This window comes from Excalfactoria chinensis, chromosome 1 (genome assembly GCF_039878825.1).
Source record: "Excalfactoria chinensis isolate bCotChi1 chromosome 1, bCotChi1.hap2, whole genome shotgun sequence".
Taxonomy (NCBI): Eukaryota; Metazoa; Chordata; class Aves; order Galliformes; family Phasianidae; genus Excalfactoria; species Excalfactoria chinensis.
Window position 1 is genome coordinate 125,469,407 of NC_092825.1, and position 20,308 is coordinate 125,489,714.

General features: G+C 41.7%; 1 protein-coding gene and 1 non-coding gene across 5 annotated transcripts in view; both read right to left on the reverse strand.

Annotated features, from left to right (window-relative positions):
- Window positions 1-263: 263 nt before the first annotated feature.
- The window catches only part of AFF3 (ALF transcription elongation factor 3), a 330,573-nt gene continuing 310,528 nt past the window's right edge, over window positions 264-20,308 (reverse strand). For all 4 annotated transcript variants that reach the window (XM_072336759.1, XM_072336749.1, XM_072336732.1 and 1 more), the window contains 6 exons: window positions 18,636-18,772; window positions 16,558-16,629; window positions 14,731-14,824; window positions 11,845-11,894; window positions 11,493-11,707; window positions 264-10,159 (listed from right to left, as the gene is read on the reverse strand). In XM_072336759.1, coding sequence (XP_072192860.1) covers window positions 10,038-10,159; window positions 11,493-11,707; window positions 11,845-11,894; window positions 14,731-14,824; window positions 16,558-16,629; window positions 18,636-18,772 — 690 coding nt within the window. In that variant the 3' untranslated portion in view covers window positions 264-10,037. The remainder of the gene's footprint in view (window positions 10,160-11,492; window positions 11,708-11,844; window positions 11,895-14,730; window positions 14,825-16,557; window positions 16,630-18,635; window positions 18,773-20,308) is intronic.
- LOC140247495 (U6atac minor spliceosomal RNA) lies at window positions 15,140-15,262 on the reverse strand. Its single transcript, XR_011902681.1, has one exon. It is a non-coding gene; the product is annotated as a U6atac minor spliceosomal RNA (small nuclear RNA).

A 20,308-nucleotide genomic window follows, 5' to 3' on the forward strand; every position in this document is an offset into this window, starting at 1 on the left:
ACTCCACAACCTCTCTGGGCAGCTTGTTGTGTGGTGTTTCATAAACCAGAGCCTGTGGCTAAAACATGCTGCATCCCTGTCCTCACTAGCAAAGGCTCTCTCAGTCTGTATCCTTCGGTGCGTGATGGTTAAAAACCAAGGTTTCCAATGACCTCTTCCATGAGTGGGACCCAAAAGCTGCACCACGAAAACAGGCAAATCTTTCAGTGAGAAAAAGCTTTAAGAAAGAGACAGATGAGACATACTTGAGACAGACAGATGTTGATTTCATGGTTTATTGTCACATTAAAAAAGTAATCTTACCGATGAATTAATATTTGCTTTTTAATATAAAAGTGCTTATTCTTACAAATCCTTAAGGCTCATTCTGTTACATTACAGTAGGATTTTTCACCATCCCAGAAACTGTGCTACATGAGTTTTGTATGAACTGCGGACATAGCAACATCTCCAAACAGTAAAACAAGTCATCAGTAATTTCATTGCCTTTGTACGCCTGAACCTGCTCGGTGGTGTAACAAAATTTAACGTGAAGACAAACAAAAGGAAAATTTTCTTGTATTTTCTAGTTAGGCTTGGAACTGATCCCCGTAAGATTCCTATTTTGCTTGAGTGAATGGAACAAATACATTGTTCTTGAATCTTAATTTTAACTCATACAGCAGAACAGAAGGAGCGAGACGAGAGTGCTGCAGATGTAGTATTTATCCTATGTTTCTTGCTGAGGGAAGAAAAGGAAGGACTACAAGTGCTGCTCATAGGTGACGTGTTTGTTTTGTGATGTCCTCATGTTGTACTTTTTACCTACATAAAGCTTCCACCAAAGCCAATGCGAGTTTTTCCTGAGGGAGGAATAAGACTGGAGCTCTCATGGGGAACATTTTAGATTAAGAGGTTGATTACGTTGACTGGAAGAATGAAATAGGTGAAAGTTACTAAAGCTCTTGTTTGTATTGATCTTAAGTGGAACATGATTTGTGGCACATACTATAATACACAGTTAAGAATATAGGATATTTATTTTTAATCATAATCAGAGCTATATTAGTTGGACGGGCAGTGAATCTGCTATTTCTACTCAGATTTTAGGGACCTATTTACCGTAAATACTTTCTTTTTTCAATAATAGGGTCAAAAGATGCAGTAACTAAAAAATTACCTAATGCAAAAGATAATTTAGAGTATTGTGGAGCAAAGGGGGAAATGCTAACTGATCTAATAAATAAGGCAGTTGAAAAGCATTTGTGGCTGCTACAGTGATGTATGTACATATCTTACAGCATAAATTACTGTACAGAATACTGTGTTTATTAACCGGTGTAAACACTATTGCCTGCTATGTAGGGGAGTGTTGCAGGATTTCTCTCATTGGAAATATAAACCGCTGTAGCTTTGGCTGGGTCAGTGAAGCCTCCGACAAAACACGCTTGGAGAGGAATGTAAGCAACGCTTTATGAGATGCAAATAAACCATGCTGACTTGAATGCTTTTACAAAAAAACAACAACATTACCAACGTTTGTGGCTATAAATAAAATATGAAATATGAAAAACTACTAAAACATTGGTCACTGTCTGTACCTCATCTGAACAGGTGCTCACAGTTGGCCACGTGAAAAGGGGAAGTGGGAAAGGCTGAAAAGCTCCTTGTATGCCGTGTGCACTCTGGACACGCTGACCAAGAGGACAGTCAGCAGCTGGACCTCGCGCTGGGACTGCTGCGTTGCCTTGTCAACCATTGGTGCTACACTCAGCATAGGAAATGGGAACTGTGATTACTGTGATTAATGCTACTGATTGGGTAAGTAGTGACAAATTTAAACATCCTGTTATTTCAGAGGTCTGTACTCTCTTCCCTTCCTGTCTCTTTTTCCTTGCTCACTTGCAGCGCGGTTTGGTTTTGGCTACTGTATGACAGCAGCTATTTGGAAGGTCTGTGGGTCACTCTGTGTAGAGCACCCGCTGCAACAGGGCCTTGGTCAGCAAGCATTGCTACAGTCCAGGCTTTGACTAGCAATGCACACAGGAAGGCAGGGAGCTGTTGTTAACAAAGTGTCAAAGTTTGTACGGCCATATTTTGTCACGCTTGTCTTTATCTCCATCCGCAGAGGCCCTGAGCGGGAAGATCTGGCTTTGCCAATACCAAACATTGGCCTTGGCTAACATGAAGAGGATCTTTGGTGCCTCTCAACTCTCCTGCCTTGTCTCCAGCAGGAGCTGCTACAAGGCTGGCAGCATGTGGGAAGGCCACAAGCCTTAGGTGGCCTTGTGTTGCCTTCATGCTGTTTGTTGTGGATAGAACTGCAGTGCTGGCCTTTTGTAGGGTCATGGCTGGCCTGATCTTGTTGACCATCTACAGAAACACCTTCTTCTGTTTAAAGAAAGTCAGCTATGCTTTCAAGCAACGTACCAAAAAGTGCCTTTAAGTGTTTACTAAACTGTAAAGTACATTTTCTAGGTACTTCAGCGGTCTTAATAGAAGGAAGATGCACATTCAGTCCTTGAGGAACTACTTACTTCTTTGAGTTTGGGCCTACCAAATAAGAGAGTGGGCTAGGGATGGTCCAAGTCCACAACACATGCTTTAAAAGTCTCAGAGATAACTCTTCAGCTCCTACATGTTTTCTGCTTCTCTGCTCCCTCCCAAAGCGATGGCAGCCATATCCTGCCTCAGTGCACCTCGTGGTGTTTTACCAGTTTCAGCAGGTGTTCTCAGTAGCAACAAGTGCAATTGTGAGCATGGGGTGGGGTTTGTATTTTTGTGGTATCTGAACTTATCACTGGAGCCAGATGACAGAAACAAGTGCTTCTAAGGTATCTTAGATAAGGTATCTTGCTTAGACTTTCAGTATAGGGTGAGATGAATCTCAACTTCTGTTTTAAAAACAGGCCTTTATTTACTCTTCCGTTCCACCTTCTCGGGTGTGAGGCTGCCAGTTCCTGTTGGTTCTACTGCAGGGCCACCAAGTGGCAATGCTCATTCAAGCAAAGCAGGAACACCTGAACCAAAGGCTGCTGGCTGTGTTAGCGCTGCTTTAACTCCCCTAGCTGTGCTACTTGCTACTTGAGTCATCAGCAGCAAGGGCTTTGAGTGCCCCAATAGGTGGTCTTTCTCATCCACCTCCTCATCCAGAGAAGAAAAGCTGGTGAGGAGTTATGCGTGTAGTCACCAGTGCTCGCCATCTTTTCCTCAGGGGGGAACTGGTTTCTTGCTAGGATTAACAGGGAAGAGGAGGAGGAGGAGGTGGGCACTAGTCCCTCTGCTGGGGTAGCAAAAGGAAAAGCAGAAAGGTACTGAGCTGCTTGGAGCAGCTCCGAGCTGTCCTCCATGTTTCGTGTGAGATAATCCTGTGAGTAATGCTCAGTTAGGGGAAGAACATGAGAAGCTGGGAAAGCTGCAAGAAGAGCAGACTGTGCCCAGGGAGGTAAAATGAAAGGCTGAAAAAAGGCATAAGATGAATCTGTGTACTGATGATGGCTCATTAGCTATGTGTGGTTTCCTGGGGAAAGATGGAAGCCCCTGTGCTCCCGGACAGTATTCTGTGTGAGCAAGTGGAAGATGGACTTGTGTGTCATGAGTGAAGGCAGGGCCCAAAGTATCAAGCGCAGGTGAAAATATCCTTTAAAATTCCAATATTTTCAGGCATAGAAACAGAGACTTAATAAGAGCCTATACTTTAGTACTTACATATCTATGTTGAACATGTCCCCACAGTAAATACCTCCCTCTCTGTCTGTGGATAGAGTGAAGGTTCTGTATATAAGAATACGAAATGGAGAACAAGGGTAAATAGCGCTAAGCGAGGGAGGGTTTTTTGGCATTGCCTGAATAATGTGAAGAGCAATAGAAACAATTTGTTCTGACTGGCATTCAGTCCTTGGTGAAGTGCTCTGCAGTTGTTCCAGAGGTGATGTATCAGAAGAGAGCAGGGAATTTCACCCTGGGATGCCAACTAATGATGGCATGATTTAGGAAAGTAGTTTCCCTGAACAGTGTGATCAGAATGTATCTGACTTCCCAGATCAGTAACTGGTATTGCGAATGGACACAGATAACAAATAAGCTGGACATTTCTGAGGTTGTTAGGAGAAACACTCTTGGCGAGACTGGGGAGTCATATTTCTTTCACAGAAAGATGAAGTGGCTTTACTAACATTAAAAAAACCTAAATAATAATAAAAAAATATGGAATTCTTCGAATGGCTCCCACCTCTTTGTTAGCCTTTGCTGTTCATCCCAGAATCACTCTTGTGATTCCTGCTTGCTGCAAGGGTCAAAGTTACAGATACTGTGGGAATGGTGATTTCACCTAGGCTGTGACTCCCCTCGGTGCTAAGCGTGAGTTTTATGTACTATGGCACTTACATTGAGAGCTTCAATGATATTTAAAACGTTTGAGGGTCTTGTGGCTCTGGGCTAACGGGTGAAATTCATCCACTGTGCCTATCAGGTTTTTTCCACAGCTCTTCAACATCGCTTTTCTTCTGAGAACACATTGTGATTTGTACACATAAATTAATTCTCATAAAGTCCTACGAGACATATAAGTGTTAAGGTTTTCCTGTGTTAGTACACATAAGAAAGAGGAGACCTAATTGTCTCATATGATCCGTGCTGTTCTCTATGTTTGCTCCCCACAAGTGCTTTGGGACAGAGGAAATCCCTGTTATTCTTTTTGTTGGCATTCCCTTGGACCCACTAGAGTCCTTTGTGGTTAGCATGGATGAGGCTGGGATTCAAGCTACATAGCTCAAAAAAGAGAGGAAGCCTTGATATATTGCTACAAGGCCCTTTGTGCATCCCATGGCTTCCTTGCTTCGTGCTCCAGCACCCAGGTGGAAAGGGAGCTTGGGCTGTCAAAGAAGACAACCCTGAAAGGGAATTCATACTTGAAGACTTCCAAAAGCAAAGGAACCAGACAGCAAGCAGAGGCAAGGAATTACTTCAGAAACATCCAGCTCCATCTCAGTGAGGAAGGCCGTAGTCTTTTGAAACTGATAGAGCCGTGGATGCTCCACATCTCAGTGTTTTTTTCTCTCTGTAGCTTTAGGGAGCTGAAGGCAAACAGGGCCTGCAGTAACTTTCCCACTTTGTTGATTAACCTTAAGAACAATTGACAGCATGGCAACCGGTAATGCTAGATAGGGAATATTGGCGTCATGGAGGACAAATGGTGGTTTTACGGGAGACACTGAAGTAGGCAATTTTTCATGTAACAATATTGGGTGAGAAACACCACTCTCGTTTTTTCTAGACAGAATAGACATAAGTTCATCCAAACGCTTTTCTAAATGAGTTCTGACGAAGTTATCTACAGTTACATGCCTTCCCAGCCTTTGGTGCGCAGCGCACAAGCTAATGTAACAATTACAATTATGATACCGATCAGACCTATTGGGCCTTTTTAAGATATGAAAATCAGTCTGCTTCTCTAGTTTCAGACACAATGAGTTCAAATATGTGATGTAAATACTAACAGAAAGATATCAAAATGAGAGGCATGTTAGGTCTGTGCCAGCCAAGCCTCTACGGTTATCTTAACAAGTTCATATTCTTCAGGCATTGTTTGTATTTCCATTGCGCCAAGAGATTTTATTCTTTAGCTTGTGGATTCTCCCTGGAGGGAGGAAGGGAAACATTGCTCTCGTTGTGAAAAAGAAACATTTCTTTTTGACATACTAAGCATTAAGCGGATTATGTAAAGGCAAAGCATATTGCAGAAGGAGACATTCTTAATATAGTTTTGACCACGAACTCATGACCCTCCACAAAATTTAGGACAGCTGGGAAAAAAAAAACAACAAACCAAACTCACGCTCATATTGCTTCGACAATCTTTTCACTTGGAAAAAAAGAAAATCTTGTAAAAAATTCCTGGAGTTCATCCACTGCTATTTACATAAAATTCAACCTTTCCTGCTTAAAATCATGAATCATTTAATGTCACATCTGTAGGGTATCCGAGACAGATGCCATTAATCCAAGTCGTTTTGCAAAGTCCAATTTCATTTGGATTAAAACCTACAGCTAAGCCAGCGAATAGTATATACTGTACATGCATTAAGGCTGGTGACTACTGAAGTCTCTTGGGTAGATAAACTAAGCACAGATTAGCCAGGTCTAAGTGTATGTCCTCATCTAGGGAAAAAAAAAGATATCTTGACATTTCAGTGATGTAGATTTGAATCAGTAGCCATGAAAAATGGTCAAACATTTGTATTACAAAAGAGATACGATGACACAGTCCCAAAGGTGCATTGCTTATAAATTAATTAGCTGCACAAATTATTTTGATAACAGTTACTGCAGTTCTGAGGTGATATGGCTGCTCAGTGATGAGTAGTTGGTGATCAATGGTAGGCACTAGTAATATCCTTCATGCTGAGTGACTTTTATTACTATTTAGATTTACAGTATATACATGTGTGTTTGTATCTACACTTAGGGCTTGATCTTAACCTCCTTTACCTAAGGTCTTCTGTTCACTGAAGCATCTTCCTTTGGAGCCCTGTGATATTTGGCTAAAAGAAATAGGCAAATGAGCTGGGGAATCCTGCCATGTGATGGCAGGTCCCACACCCAGACTTTTGCATGTGTCCTTCTTATCTATTCATGCCACTATGGAATACTATAAACAATTAAGGTCAAGGGTCTATTATCGTGCTGTCTTTGAGGATCCTGCTCTGCATTTCTTGTATCCATCTTCACTACACGGTTCATTTGAATGTATTCCCATTGCTTTATCAGCAATTCAGAAGCCTCTGTTTGTAAGCAAACCTCTCGCTCCAAGTATAATTCTTACAGGCTGACGTCTTGCTTGCACCAAATGAACCTGCACGTTGCCACAGTGCAAAGAAACCTGCATGTTCGCAGGCTTTTACAACAGTCTAAAGCGGGTAAGTATCTTTCACTGAACCCCAAAGAAGGATGGTATCTACTGGTCGCATCTAGAACAAAGTACCTTTGAAACATGGTGGAATGTCTGAAACTGCTCCAGTTCTTAATGTGGAGCATATGCTTAATTGGACCAGACCTAAAGGCCACATGCACCTCTCCAGTTCAGGCCCTAAGAAGATGAAATGAACTCTTTGTTGTCAGCACGTCACATTCAGCTCCAGCCATCTAAACCGCCGCAACTATTACGCAACAAAAAGTCTGCACAGAAGAGTATTGTAAATAACTTCACCAAAAAAGCCGTACAGCTGTGAGAAACCCAGTGTAAAGAAGGCCAAAAACTCTAATCCATGTATATGACTAGTTGGTTTAAATGGCTGCTATTTCATCCCTTTATGCCACCCGAGGTTAAGGCTTAGTGTGCTCATCAGGCCACACAGATGATGCCAGCACACAACCTAAAAGCCGGTGTGTTTTTCCAAAGAAGCAACGGGTATTTTGGCTGGAATAATTCAATATGAGAACAATGTACAAGAAATGACAATCATCTGCAAGAAATCCTTAGCGCTTGGAAACGTTATAACAGGACAGCATAATTCTTGCTTTTCTTTGAAGTTGCTTGACATATTACATCCATACAAAGAGTTCACCGTGATTTAAGAAATATATCCCAATCCTAGTAAAATAAACATGCTTCAGAGTTCCATACTTGAAACTCAAATGCCACATGTGCAATAAAACAAAACTCCATTTAAGGCAAGTAATTTATGTCACATCTAAAATTTCTCCACATTAAATAGCAATAAGGGCACCCAAACCCCCAAATTATCTGAAGATAAACATCATAGGCACCATCAAAGAAAACAGAAGCAAATCTAATTGGAATTTCACTAATGGGAAATCTAATTAGTGAATCCAATTCTAATTGGAAATTCCACAGTACCTTCATATGATGTTGAAGCAGCTGACAGAATCCACTGCTGCTGGTCTGGTACATCATGGTAGACGCCCATCGCTGGAGATCAGGCAAGTAATAAACAGAAAGGCACTAACCATGTTCTCCGTGATACTCGGGACCAAACAACTTGTGTTCCTGATGAGGTGGGTAACAGCTGGAATTAAGAGTGACGAAGGACTTGGAGGATGTGCATTTTATCATCTAAAGGCAGGCCCACATTCACTCTTAAAGCCAGCCACGCTCAGGTCCGTGTTAAGAGATTACCACCGCCTGATCTTAGGAGTTCTCCTGGGAAGGAAGGATCCAAGCACCTTTTGGCACATAAGATTGGCTTGGGATGGCTTGGAGATGAGCAGTCCTTATGTAGTTACCCTGCTGAGCTGCGTCAAAGAACAGGGTGATACTCTGAGTCTGAGCAATAGCCAGACCTTCTGTAAGCAGCCTAGATCAAAAAAGATATGCCGGTATTGGAGCTCTGCATGCTGTTCAGCCTGCTCTTGAACACAGAGTAATACAGCCTTTGCTTCCAGAGATGTTTTACTCAGAAAACATGCTACTACTTTGTTTGGTATCTTTTTTAAATGTATCTCTTCAAAATCAGAGAGGAAAAAAAGGCAGCAAGGACCAATCAATCAACCCTCAGTATCAGTGGCTACTTCTGCTTGCATCACCTATCGAAAGAGATGTTTGTACTCACATTTCCTTAAAATATTTGTGAATTAAATTAGAAAACAACAGTCAAAGGGTCAGTCAGTGACTTGGACAAGAGCAGTCTATTGAAGTCACCAGAGCTGCTGACTTGAGTAAGGGCTACAAATCTGATTGCAAAGCAAGCAAAAAAATTATATTTCCAATACAGAAGAAGAAAAATAAATGTGTCTAAACCACTGAAAATGAACTGTGCTAAGGGCAAACACAGTTGGTATGAACTGGCCTTGACCTCAGCTGACCCAAATTAAACTCCAATCATTGTGGGATTAATTCTTCTGGCACGAAAAACACAGCCTGTCAACAGGAATTGAAAACATCCCACAAATCAAGAAACATTAAAGCCTAGTTGAGGATTATGCATGAAGAGCGAGAGGATTATGATAGGAAACAGTTCTTAGCCTGATGAGCAGAAAACACTGCTTCCCAGATAAAGGAAACTGCATGTAGTGTTCCCATACAGCCTAGAAGAATGTGCTGCAAGCTTCTACTAGGTGAAAAAGATATGAAAATCAAAATCTGTAAGATGAAGCCTTCCCATGCAAAGCCATCAATTGTTATGGATATCTGTCTGTATGTATGGAGCTGAAATTAACACATTTTCTTTAGCGAGTGGATTGCAGTTTGCCTTTTTTTTCTTTTTTTCTTTTCCCATTTATCCATTTACTACTGGTAACAGAATGCAGTTTCCCACCATCTCCTTTAAAGTTCATGCAATCAACGTATCTGTTTTCAGGCTTTTTGCCTGTTATTGTAGGTTATATTGTTGGTGTGGAGCTGAACAAGAGGTCAAGTGAGTTAAAAAGACAGGAGATAAAGAAACGCAAGCAATCTGTCAAAACTTATCGCACGTTGAAGGAATGCTGTCTTTCTCCATCTTAATGCAGGCTACACAACTCCTCTGTGTGCCCCAGCAGGGGAGTTACAGGGAGATGGACCATGAACATTGGAACTTCTGTGAAGTGTCCACGCTTGCAGTTAAGTTCTCTGTTGCTGAGATTTGCCCTTATTCATTCAGTTCAGGAAAGCCCTTGTATGTGTGCTTAAGCTCTCCTGAAGTAAATGGGATTTCAGTACAAGCTTAAAAGGTAAGAGTCTATTGAGAGCTTTCCTGAATAGGGATTTGTGCTTATTGCACTTGGTTCAATCACCCCATGAGATTTTGGTTTCTGAATTTTTCAGCACATGAATAGAGCGGGTATGTTTTTGTGCATTCAGATCTGTTCTTTCTAGTATTTCTAGTGTACGAAAATTTTCTGGAGAGTGGAACAGAACAATTTATTCTGAAGAGAAATCATTGTATATTGTACATATGCACAGGTACATATCTACTCTCAGAAAACATCTTCTCAACATTGAAGAAATATTCACCTTTGTTTGGATCAATGCTGTGGTTGACTATTTCTGTAGCACAGTGTCCAGAATAACTGAATTATCCATGAAAGGTTATATAGTCCATGTGAATGGCACACAGTCATTACGACAAGTGAGTGCTATTCCGCACCCAGTGAAGTCCTTGTTGAGTGTACTGAACTAAATGCTCCATACTGCTGTGCAAGGTGATAGGTCCCATCAATGCATCCAAGTCGTTAAAAAATTCTACAGGAAAAAAAAAAAAACAACAAAGCCAATAAGATTTCAGCATCAGAAGAGTGAAGCTGTATTTGCTATTTGTCACCCTTTAATAGGTTTTATTCTCTTGCAAATTGAGTCAAGCTGAACGTTTCATGGGAATGAAAGTTTAGTGCTAGTGAGATTAATTTTAAAGCCCCGTGGCTCGTGATGTTACAGGCTGATACACAACAATTTTCTTTTGAAAGAACAAAACCGTGAGTTCTTCAGCTTTGCCTTTCATTAATTTCCACTGAGTCTTAATAAAACAAACAGATGCTGGGCAAGATTTATTTTCAGATTAAGGACAAGTGAATCTAAATGCCTCTACAGGAGTGTCTATCTATACACACGCTAGATATCTAAACTACCTGGATAGACGAAAACAGGCATATACAACGTGATCATCCCAATCTAAAGAGTAATCTGCCTAACTAGTCAATAGGTATTTAATTCAGTTACATCCTTAGAGTCATATAATGTCCATTTGAGATATCCTCGGGCACTTGATACATACATCGCTGACCTAACACAGGACATACAGGAGACTTCTGGAGCAGCAGTATGGGAAAGGACACCTCAAAGGGCATTTGGTAGCTATGGTTAGGCAACTGAATTGGATACCGGGGTCATCTTCAAGGTGAACTGAGCAGCCCTCTGAACTCTGCTGTTTGTACTGAACAAAGTTCCATCCACTGTAATGAGATATTAACTCAACAGCTCACCTACAAACACCTACACTTAAGTGTCCTAATTTTGATTTGAATCCTGACCACGTCCCTGCCTTAAATACAGTGAAACCAGTTTAACTGGGAAAATTTCACCCTGAAGAGTGAGTGAGGGTGCCTTGTTCCCATCTGTCTCTCCTTGGGGGATGAAGGTTGGACGGGTTCTCATTTCTTCTGCAGAAATGAAGTGTGCTCCTGCTTTGTGACATGGTCTGGCTAGAAGCATCTCGTCCAGCTCCATGACTCTAGGAGCACAAGTCTGCCTTGCCCCCTTTGAAACCTCTCTCTCCAGAATGACACCGATGGCAGTGAATACTACCTGAAGGTATATCTGTGACCTGTGGTCTGTCTGTCACCTTGTCTGTCTGGCAATGTACAGAGAAAAATCAGTGATATAAAGATGCTTCTAAGTGAGGCAGCTGTCAAAATTGCATTTTTTGGGAGGGTAATTTTGGGACAGACTAGGAAAAAACTAAAGCAAAAAATAACCTCTGCAGCCCTACTTTGTGCACAGGATTCCTGTCAAAGCAATATTTTTCTGATCAAAACATGTGATGTTCTTACAGAGTAGCCCACTGCCTTGAATCACTCACCTCTGTTTTCCTTGGCCAGGTTGTCAGCCATCTCCCAGTAGTCATAGCTGTGCAGGATGCTGTTGGTGATGCTGACGTGGTTGGCAGCCATCTGATGGATGCGCTGGGGGATGCTGATTATAGGAGATGAGGAAGGAGGCCCTGTGCTCCCCTGGGATCCCACAGAACTGACTGGAGAAGGGCTAGGGGACATGGGCGATGGAGTTCCTGTGCTCCTGAAATTAGACATTAACACCATTGCTTAAAAGTGTTTGGTTTAAAAACACAAAAGTATCCGAACATACAGCAGGTAAAGAAATGTAACTCCAGACAGTGAATATGTTCTAAGTTTCTGTGCAAGAGGTGAACTTACTTTCCACTGTTACCCCAAGAAGATGGGTTCTGGGCGGCTTTCGATGAGTTCTGTAAAGAAAAAACAATTAATGTAAAATATAATTAATGTAAAAATATGAAATGAAGAACAGCAGACAATATAAAAGTAAAGGAATATAAAGAAAAAATTGTGCAGAGAGATGTATTCAATTCTCATGATGCAATTAACCCAGTAGAGCCTGGTTTGGTGTTGTGATGAAGTGGTGCTGTAGCACAGACTCAAATCACATGTTATTGAACATCCTGAGATGGGGGCTGGCTAGAAAAACACGCTTGCCGATGCTCACCCTTTTCCTGGGAGTTCAGAAGAAAATGCTAGGACTCCTTGTCAGGTTTAGGCTGGAATTTCTTGTGATAGAGAAAACCAGAGCACCAGAAGGCCTACAGGACGTCTGTAATGTCTGATTCCTGCCAATCATGGAACTTCAACCAGAATCTTTCTTTTTTCCTTTTAATAAAAGGTAGCTAGGCATATAGAAGTCCTAAGGCACTACTGCCCTTGCTCTCCTTTGTCCTGTTCTACTGCTTAGCAGGCCTCTGAGTTAGAAAAATAGGTTCTACTTCAAGTTTTCAAGACTGAACTTTCTCAGCTTCAGTATATAAGGGTTTTGCTGGTCCTGTGCCAGCAAAACTGCGTGTCATCTGGCATCATCAGTACTGTTTCTATATACACAATGACCACATTAACTTTACGGTTCTCCAGTAAGATGCTCACACTGCTTGCGCCTCTCCTAAAAAAAGCTTGTTTTCACAGCTTTGATGCATCTTCTGCATTCCTTCAAGTGTTCCCACACACCAAAACTGCATTTTGACACCTGGCCTTCTGCATTATTGGTATGAAGAGCAGCTCTGGAGTGTCCCACAGTGGGCTTTTCCTTCAGTGGTTTGTTTTATGTGTGTGTGTGTGTGTCTTTTACAGAACTACTGGCCTTCATCCTTCTACTGTAACATAAACTGAGCACGTTTTATTTACTTACAGAGCTGGAGGTGGGAAAATGAGAAAACTGAAATGGAATCAAGGATACTTCCATTGTAAATTTAAGTAGCCTCTGCCTTACCGCACAGCTTCACGCACCTTTTTTCTCATGGTGGCTTTTTATTCTTTATTTTTAATCCTCTGCTACATTACTTTTTTATTAAAAAATAAAATAAAATAAAATAAAATAAAATAAAATAAAATAAAATAAAATAAAATAAAATAAAGGAAATAAAATACTTAAAAGGAGATTTAATAAGTTTTTTTTCTTGTTTAAAATAAAAGTACGTCCGATTTTCCTTGAAAATATGTGCGAAATAGTTTAAAACCATTCTTTGATTGATAATATATGTGGAAGCTCTTAATGCAGTCAGCACTTCACGTCACTTGGTTTTGAAAGCTTTTAGATACCCAATATGAAATGAGTGGAGAATTGGCTTGTTTTCCACTGAAAATTATGGCAAATGGATTTTTTTTTCCCCTATTTTTACTTTCAAAGGTGAGAATACGTACTAATGTGAAACTATGCTATCACCATACCAGCAGGAGCTTTGCAGACAACAAGCTCATCTTGCCTGTAACAGAGTGTAAGTCCATTTTATGTTTGCTGTGAAACAGTTTCTGTCTGCAAGTAAGAGACATTTTACATGGTTGAGAGCCTGACCGCACTGTTCTTAATGCAGCCATTCTCCGAATTGGTAAAGAAAAAGAAAGTGTTATAATTGGCACATATTTCTTTCCCCTGAAATCAAGTCATTGTTAGAGAAACATAACATGCTGAATTATATATTGCTAAATTTTTAGATGCAATTACAGTGACTTCAATTTCAGTTTGACAATAACAGATCTGTCAATTTCCTTCACTGTCTTCATGTGTTTAAAATCTGGTCATGAATGTTCGTGGTTGTATTTGAAATTTTTTTATTAACAGAATGTCAAAGGATGGATGTTTTTCATTTCAAGGTACATTCCTCTGAAACAAAAGATAAAAAAGCAGAAAGAAAACAGAAAAGGAGCCCCGTGTTTAAAGACAAATGGCTCTTCTGGTTCCCAAAGCAGTTTGTCTTAGAGCATTTATAGATACATATTTATTTAATTAGAAAGATGGAAGCTATTTTTCTTTCCGTGTAGGTTAAATGCTGGATGGACTGACTGCTAGAAGGGCTCTACCATAAGGGTTCTGTCCTTGAGTACTTTCAGAAAAAGGCTGGCTGTCAAATAAAATACATTCAAATGCTTTGAATGACTTCCTGTTGTATTCAAAATAACCAGGCTGTAGACCAGGCAGGGACTGGAGATAGGAAGCAGCAGCACACAAAGTAAAGCAGGTAGGGGAAGCCGATGGTGCTCTGTCAACTACATGGCAGACTGCTTGGTTGCCCTCTGATGCTTTTGTACAACCCCCGCTGAAGTCAGTGTGGGCTCTTTACCAGTTCCTTGGGTGAGAACATGTCCCGCTGCACTGCCTTACCTACAGATGCTACTAAGGGGAAGTCCTGCAGCTGAGGACTGATACAGATCAAAGTCTTAAACTCACAGGAAGTCTAGTGGGAAGTGTAATCCCTGGAAGGGATACTTGGAGCAAAATCTCCAAACTCTACCCACCACAGAGCAGGTTAGCACTAGATAACTGATAAGAATAACCTGAAAATACCTGTTAGTACAATAACTCTCTTAGCCTTCCTGAAGGGACTTGACTTGTATATTGCAAAGAAGGTCCCTTGTGAAAACAACATAACCAACTGGTGAGTAAGTGTCACCATGGGAGTTTATAACAATGCTCCTACTGACTTTGTGGGACAAGAACCAACCCCAGCACAGCTACTGTTTTTATTAAAATGTATTTACTATAACAACACGCTGATTTTAGAACACGTTAAAGAAAGGTACCTTGAAATACTCAATAAGAGCTTTAGAATATTTGACAGCGTGGTCTCTCTTGAGTCGGAACATTCTCCAGTACAGAAGGGCCAGGCAGCGGTAACTGCAATAAAAGGGAGAGGAGGAGGTGAGGTGTGTCCCCAAACAGTAATCCCTGTGAATTATCTTAAATGCTCCAACTAATGTGCAGTGGAAGACTGACTTTGCTTGCTATTACGTTCACTGTTTTGTTCCATTTTACTTATCACAGAATCACAGAATCATAGGATGGCTGAGGTTGGAAGGGACCTTAAAGACCATCAAGCTCCAACCCTCTGCCATGGGCAGGGCTGCTCCCCACCAGCTCAGGCTGCCCAGGGCCCCATCCAACCTGGCCTTGAGTGCCTCCAGGGATGGGGCACCACAGCTTCTCTGGGAAGCTGTGCCATGGTTAGATGCTACAAAGTAGGTGGCAGTGCCCTAACCGTATGCATGCTGCACTGGCCATTAGGGCCTCTTCCATCCTTACAAAGAGAACTGCTAATGATCGTTCACCCTTTGCAGTGGATTCATGAGCAGGGCTAGGTTAGGTGCCACTGCCATGGCAGGCCATGAAGAGAACCACCAAGCAGACTGTGCTCAGAAAGGTTTGTACAGCTTGGTTCCCAGGTCTTAACCCTGAATTTGATGCTTGGCCAAAGGCCTCTCCCATGAAGAGGTCATTATTAGCCTGGAACCCCAAAAGACTTTAAATTTATTTCTCTTGCAAACGCAACAGCAGCCCTTTGGGGTGCCTCATCCTGGTACTACACTCCAGCAGCCTGCAGCCTTGCATAACGAACTAGCCATTCTGGGTCTATCTCGCGTGTGCCCAGCAGACGGAGGCAGCCGCCCACAGCCGGCGACTTGCGGCCGCCCGCCGCTGGAGGACAGCCTCGGCTCGGCAGACGGGCAGCGGCTGGCAGGCAACAGGAGGGAGGGAGCGGCCTACCACCTCCCCCCCCTCCACCTCTACCCTCCCACCGCTCTCCCCTCGTTTCTTTTTTAGCCTCTTTTCCCTAATTCCCCACCTAAGCATTTTTAAAGCAATTCCCGTGCCCCGTGCTCCTCCCGACTGGTGACAAAGGAAGGGCGTTTAAAAGGAGAGCGCACCTCCGAATACTCGGTTCCTTTTATATAAATGATTAATTAGGACTCTTTTATTTACGGAGGATGAAGATGCATTCGGTTTGGGTTTTTAACAGATGGTTAATAGATGTTAAAAACACACTTGCTGATTGTAAATGTCCACTTACTGAGAATCAGTAACCATGTAATAGGTATTTGATGTATTAACGGCGTAGATATTAAATTACAATCTGATTTTAACAACATTCTAGCATTTTACTAGCCATCAGCAGCCACCTTATAGAATGTGAGGTGCGTGTGTATATCCTGAAGTCTCCATTCGGGAGGGTATCCCAGAGGCTTAATTATCGCCATCACCGTATCTCTCTTCACGTAATGTAAATGTAATTTACGATTATAGAGCTTAAATGTCAGCCACAAAGAAATTGCCAAACTATCGGTACAAAAGTACATCGCTCATAAAAACAACAAACCATCGGGCATTTAAAAATTAATTACGCTGATGTACGATAGCTGACCTGTCACAGTCAATAAGTACGAGCCGCTTATTTACAGAGACAGAATGCAGACCTGCTGCAGCGATACGAGGGCTGGACCTTCTCAGAGCTGAAAGTATGCTCTTTCTTTCAACAGACAACATAATCCTATCTGGCTGCGTTCAGCGTCTGATTTTCAAGACCAGTCTCCCTGCAGAAAAGGAGCCTTTTGAGGAAATGGTGATCTACTAACCAGAGTGCTGCCAACTGCTTGTCTTCTGGCGTGGCGTTGGGGCCTGAGTGGGTTTTTAGTCTCACTGCGTACCTTAAGCAAAAGGAAAGAAGCCCATGTGAGTAAACTGACACAGCTTTATTTTACTGATCAGCTCCTACAAGCGCTATGCTGACCAATGTAATTTGAGCTGGCCCGTTAGACACATTTGCTCAAGTTACCAAACATACATGTCCTTTTCTGGTTGTGTTTTGGAACTATTTTGCCATTAACGGTGCCTCCCTGCACTCCTTATACAGCAGTAACTCCCCCGACCATCGATCAGCGCAGAGGGAAGCCCAGCTGGCAAGGTGCTGCTTCCTGGCTCGCTGTGCTGCCCTACCAAAATAACCTCCGCCGTCGGGGAGACCCAGTTACACAGAGTTCATGCAGGGAGGTTTTCGCAGTGTTTGAAGGCAGGTGACAGCCTGTCTTGAAGCTGGTGCTGCCCTCACCCTGCCAATTCCGAGCGTGTCTACCCAGATCTGTGCCTCCAAGCAGAGCGCGGCACAGGGGGAACTTGTAGCTCAGAGCTATTTTTGCACATATGACATTACACTCCAATTCTATAAATATTAAACATCCACAGTGGTAACACCGCTGTTTCAAGAAGTGTATGCGCTGTGCAATCATAAATTAGTTTCTGGAAATCTCGGCTTCCAGCTGAATACCTGAACAATGGACAAGGTTAGGACAACACAGCACTTCTGGGCTCGCTTCCAGAAAAATACCTGCTCCCCATAATTAGCTGCCTGTGGTTTTTCTTATCTTTGTTTTCAAACTTTAATCCTGATACCTGAGCAAAGATTCAGTATGAACATTCTGTTTTAACAGGTGTACCTAGTAAACCCAGCATATTTTTCTAAGCCGCAGCAAGTGAGATCAACAGTAATTCACGCTACTACACGACCGCAGCTACATGCATTATTGAAAGCTATGAATCTGCAAGCAAAATTCATTTCCAGAGTCAGGACCATCTATTTGCTATCATGAGAAAAGACAGGGCAGACAAAGGAAGAGCTCTCTGCCTGTGATGGTGCAAGGATTGAAAAAAAAAGAAGGGAAGAGATGCAGAGATGCACTATTCTACTCTCCTACTGAAAAAAAATATTATGCTTTGTTTAATAATCTTCCAGTTAGAAAGCTGGCCTCAGTCCACTGAAATGCATGAGAAGACAGCCCTAAGTGGAATAAAATGCCAATGGAATTGCTAACGCATGTGAGAAAATGATTGCATCAACACTCCAAAAAAGAGCTCCAAAAGAACGCAATTGTTTGAGGAGCTTTGCGTCATTATGAATATGATTAAAAATGAACTGTTTTAATTACTATGACCTTAGTGCTGATGAGTCCTGCATGGTTGACTGGCCTAAGGAATTATGCCACGGTCACTGACAGTGCAGCTTTCTCTGCTAGTGTGCTGGACTTTCTCTTGCAAAGAGTCACTCAGATGCTGGGGTGAGTTTGACCTGCTTTTCTCTACCAGTGCTCTCAATATTAACTATTAGTACAAATTACAATAGAGGAAAGGACTTAGAAGAAAGTGGATTATCCTGTTTGGATAGTCATGTAGCTGAGTAAATGTAGGGGTCTGTTTAATATGAGCTGGACTCTTTTCAGGAGTTCACTAGCTCCAGCAGGAGAACACACACTAAATGGGCCTCAAATGCCCATTTTTCTATAGCTGTTAACATCTTTCAGGTAACAATTAAACTGTAGTCTTAAACATGTTACAGTATTTTGCAAATGGTCACTCCACTGCTATTAGGTAGCAGTTTTTTCCCCTTTTGAGGAGCACTGGACTTAATACCTTGAAGCTCTTAAAGTAATTTGCAACTCTAGTGATATTAAAAGCTTTGTTTATTTTGCATTCTACACCATTTCCTAATTTAATTTCCAATGCAATCACAGATTATCCATTTGTGTTACGTATGACTGATGAGGCACCTGGGAAGTCCTCACTTCTCCCCATTTACTGTCTCTAGGAAATAATGAGATAAAGCAGATGAGCATATTTGCATCAACAGAGTAACCCCTGTGGTTGTCTCCTCCCTTCCTACCTGATGAGTTCAACTGTTTCTGAATACATTGTATAGGGGGACTTAGATTCCATTGGGCCTTGTTCCATTGCATTTCCACACTCAATAAACGATAGTGCTGCTTCTGCATAATTCAGTGCCTTTCCAAACTTTTCCACCTAGAGGGAAAAAATAAGGACACACAGAAATAATGTAGTCATCAAGATATGGTTACATACGATGGGATTTTCTCAACGTGAGACTTTCTCAGTGTGAATTATAAACTTGACACAAGTCAGTATGTTTTCAGATTCATAAATCTTCCTATGAGAAAGCTAAAGCCCATCAAACCCTGTGCATCAGTGAAAACTGTAAGACAGAAGGCAGAGCTGAAAAAGGCTGTGAGATGTTATTTGGTCCACACTCTTGTGTCAAAAGAAGGATCAGTTCTGCTTCAGATATTCCTGACAGATGTTTGTCAAAACTCTCCAGTGCTGGAAATCCCACCAACTCAGCATCAGGCCTTTCGCCTCAGCTACCAAGTGTCCTTACCATTGAAAATGGTTTCACACTTCTTTGCAGATGCAGTCTTTCATCAGTCAACAAAGGAAGGTAATGACTGTCTTGAACTAAGAGAATCGGAGCTAAATATTTTGACTACTAAGTCCCTGTTATTCAAAGGCTTGTTTCCATTCTAATTTCATTTTCATTCCTACCATTTTCAGCACCGCTTGACCTCTTGTCACGATTTTGCCCTCTATATCCTCCTCCTCTTTTAGGGACTACTCTACTCTCTCAGCTTCTCATGCCATCCTTCCTTTTTCCTTACCCAGTTTGTTCTCTTATTTTCTGTACTTTTTTGACTCCACGTGTTTGTGTGCTTAAACATATACATATGCACGTATGCGTCCTCAATAATAGTGTACATGCACATGTGCACATAATGTTCATATGTGTACACTTACATACTACTTATCTGGTATCAGAACTTCATTTTTGATGTGGGTAGAAATGAAGCATGCTATTATCTCTCTGTCCTGACTTGTCTTTCCTTCAATCAGAACTCCTGCGGTACATAAAGCCCATTAATGGACTGGATGCATTTGGTTGAAATCTGATGCATGCAGTGAAAGGTTAATGGACCTTATTCTTTTCTAAGGGATAAAGATTTTAAATAGTAACTTTGGAATGGCACACTGGCTTCAATCTATTTTAGGTTCTTATATGACTCCCATTGCGATCATACCAGAGAATTTCACAAACTTTTTATTATATTTCTCTCCCTGACGCTCTTCTGCAGGTGGAAGTGCTATTATCCCAATTTCACAGATGGGGAACTAAGGAGCAGAGAGACTTAGAGTCATTTTCAGGCTGCTCACTCTAAGTGCTTATATTAGGTATTGCAGTGCCAAAATAGGAGGTATCGAGGCCAGCAAGGTGATTCAAAGTGCTCCCATTTCCCTCCAGGATCCCTACACACTCAAGGAAGGGGGAAGTACTTGTGAAGAGTGATTCAGTATCAGTAAGGAGCTGATCCACTGCAAAGGAAGGCTGAATGTGAAGGATATTTCTATCACCTAGTGCTGATGGGAGGCTATTTAAGCTATGCCTAAGTGACTTTCATGTAGGAAATCTGTATCAGAGCAGAGTATAACATTTACACCTCCTATTTCTGGGAGCCTACCATAAAAATATTTTTCTTTAGGCTAAGACAG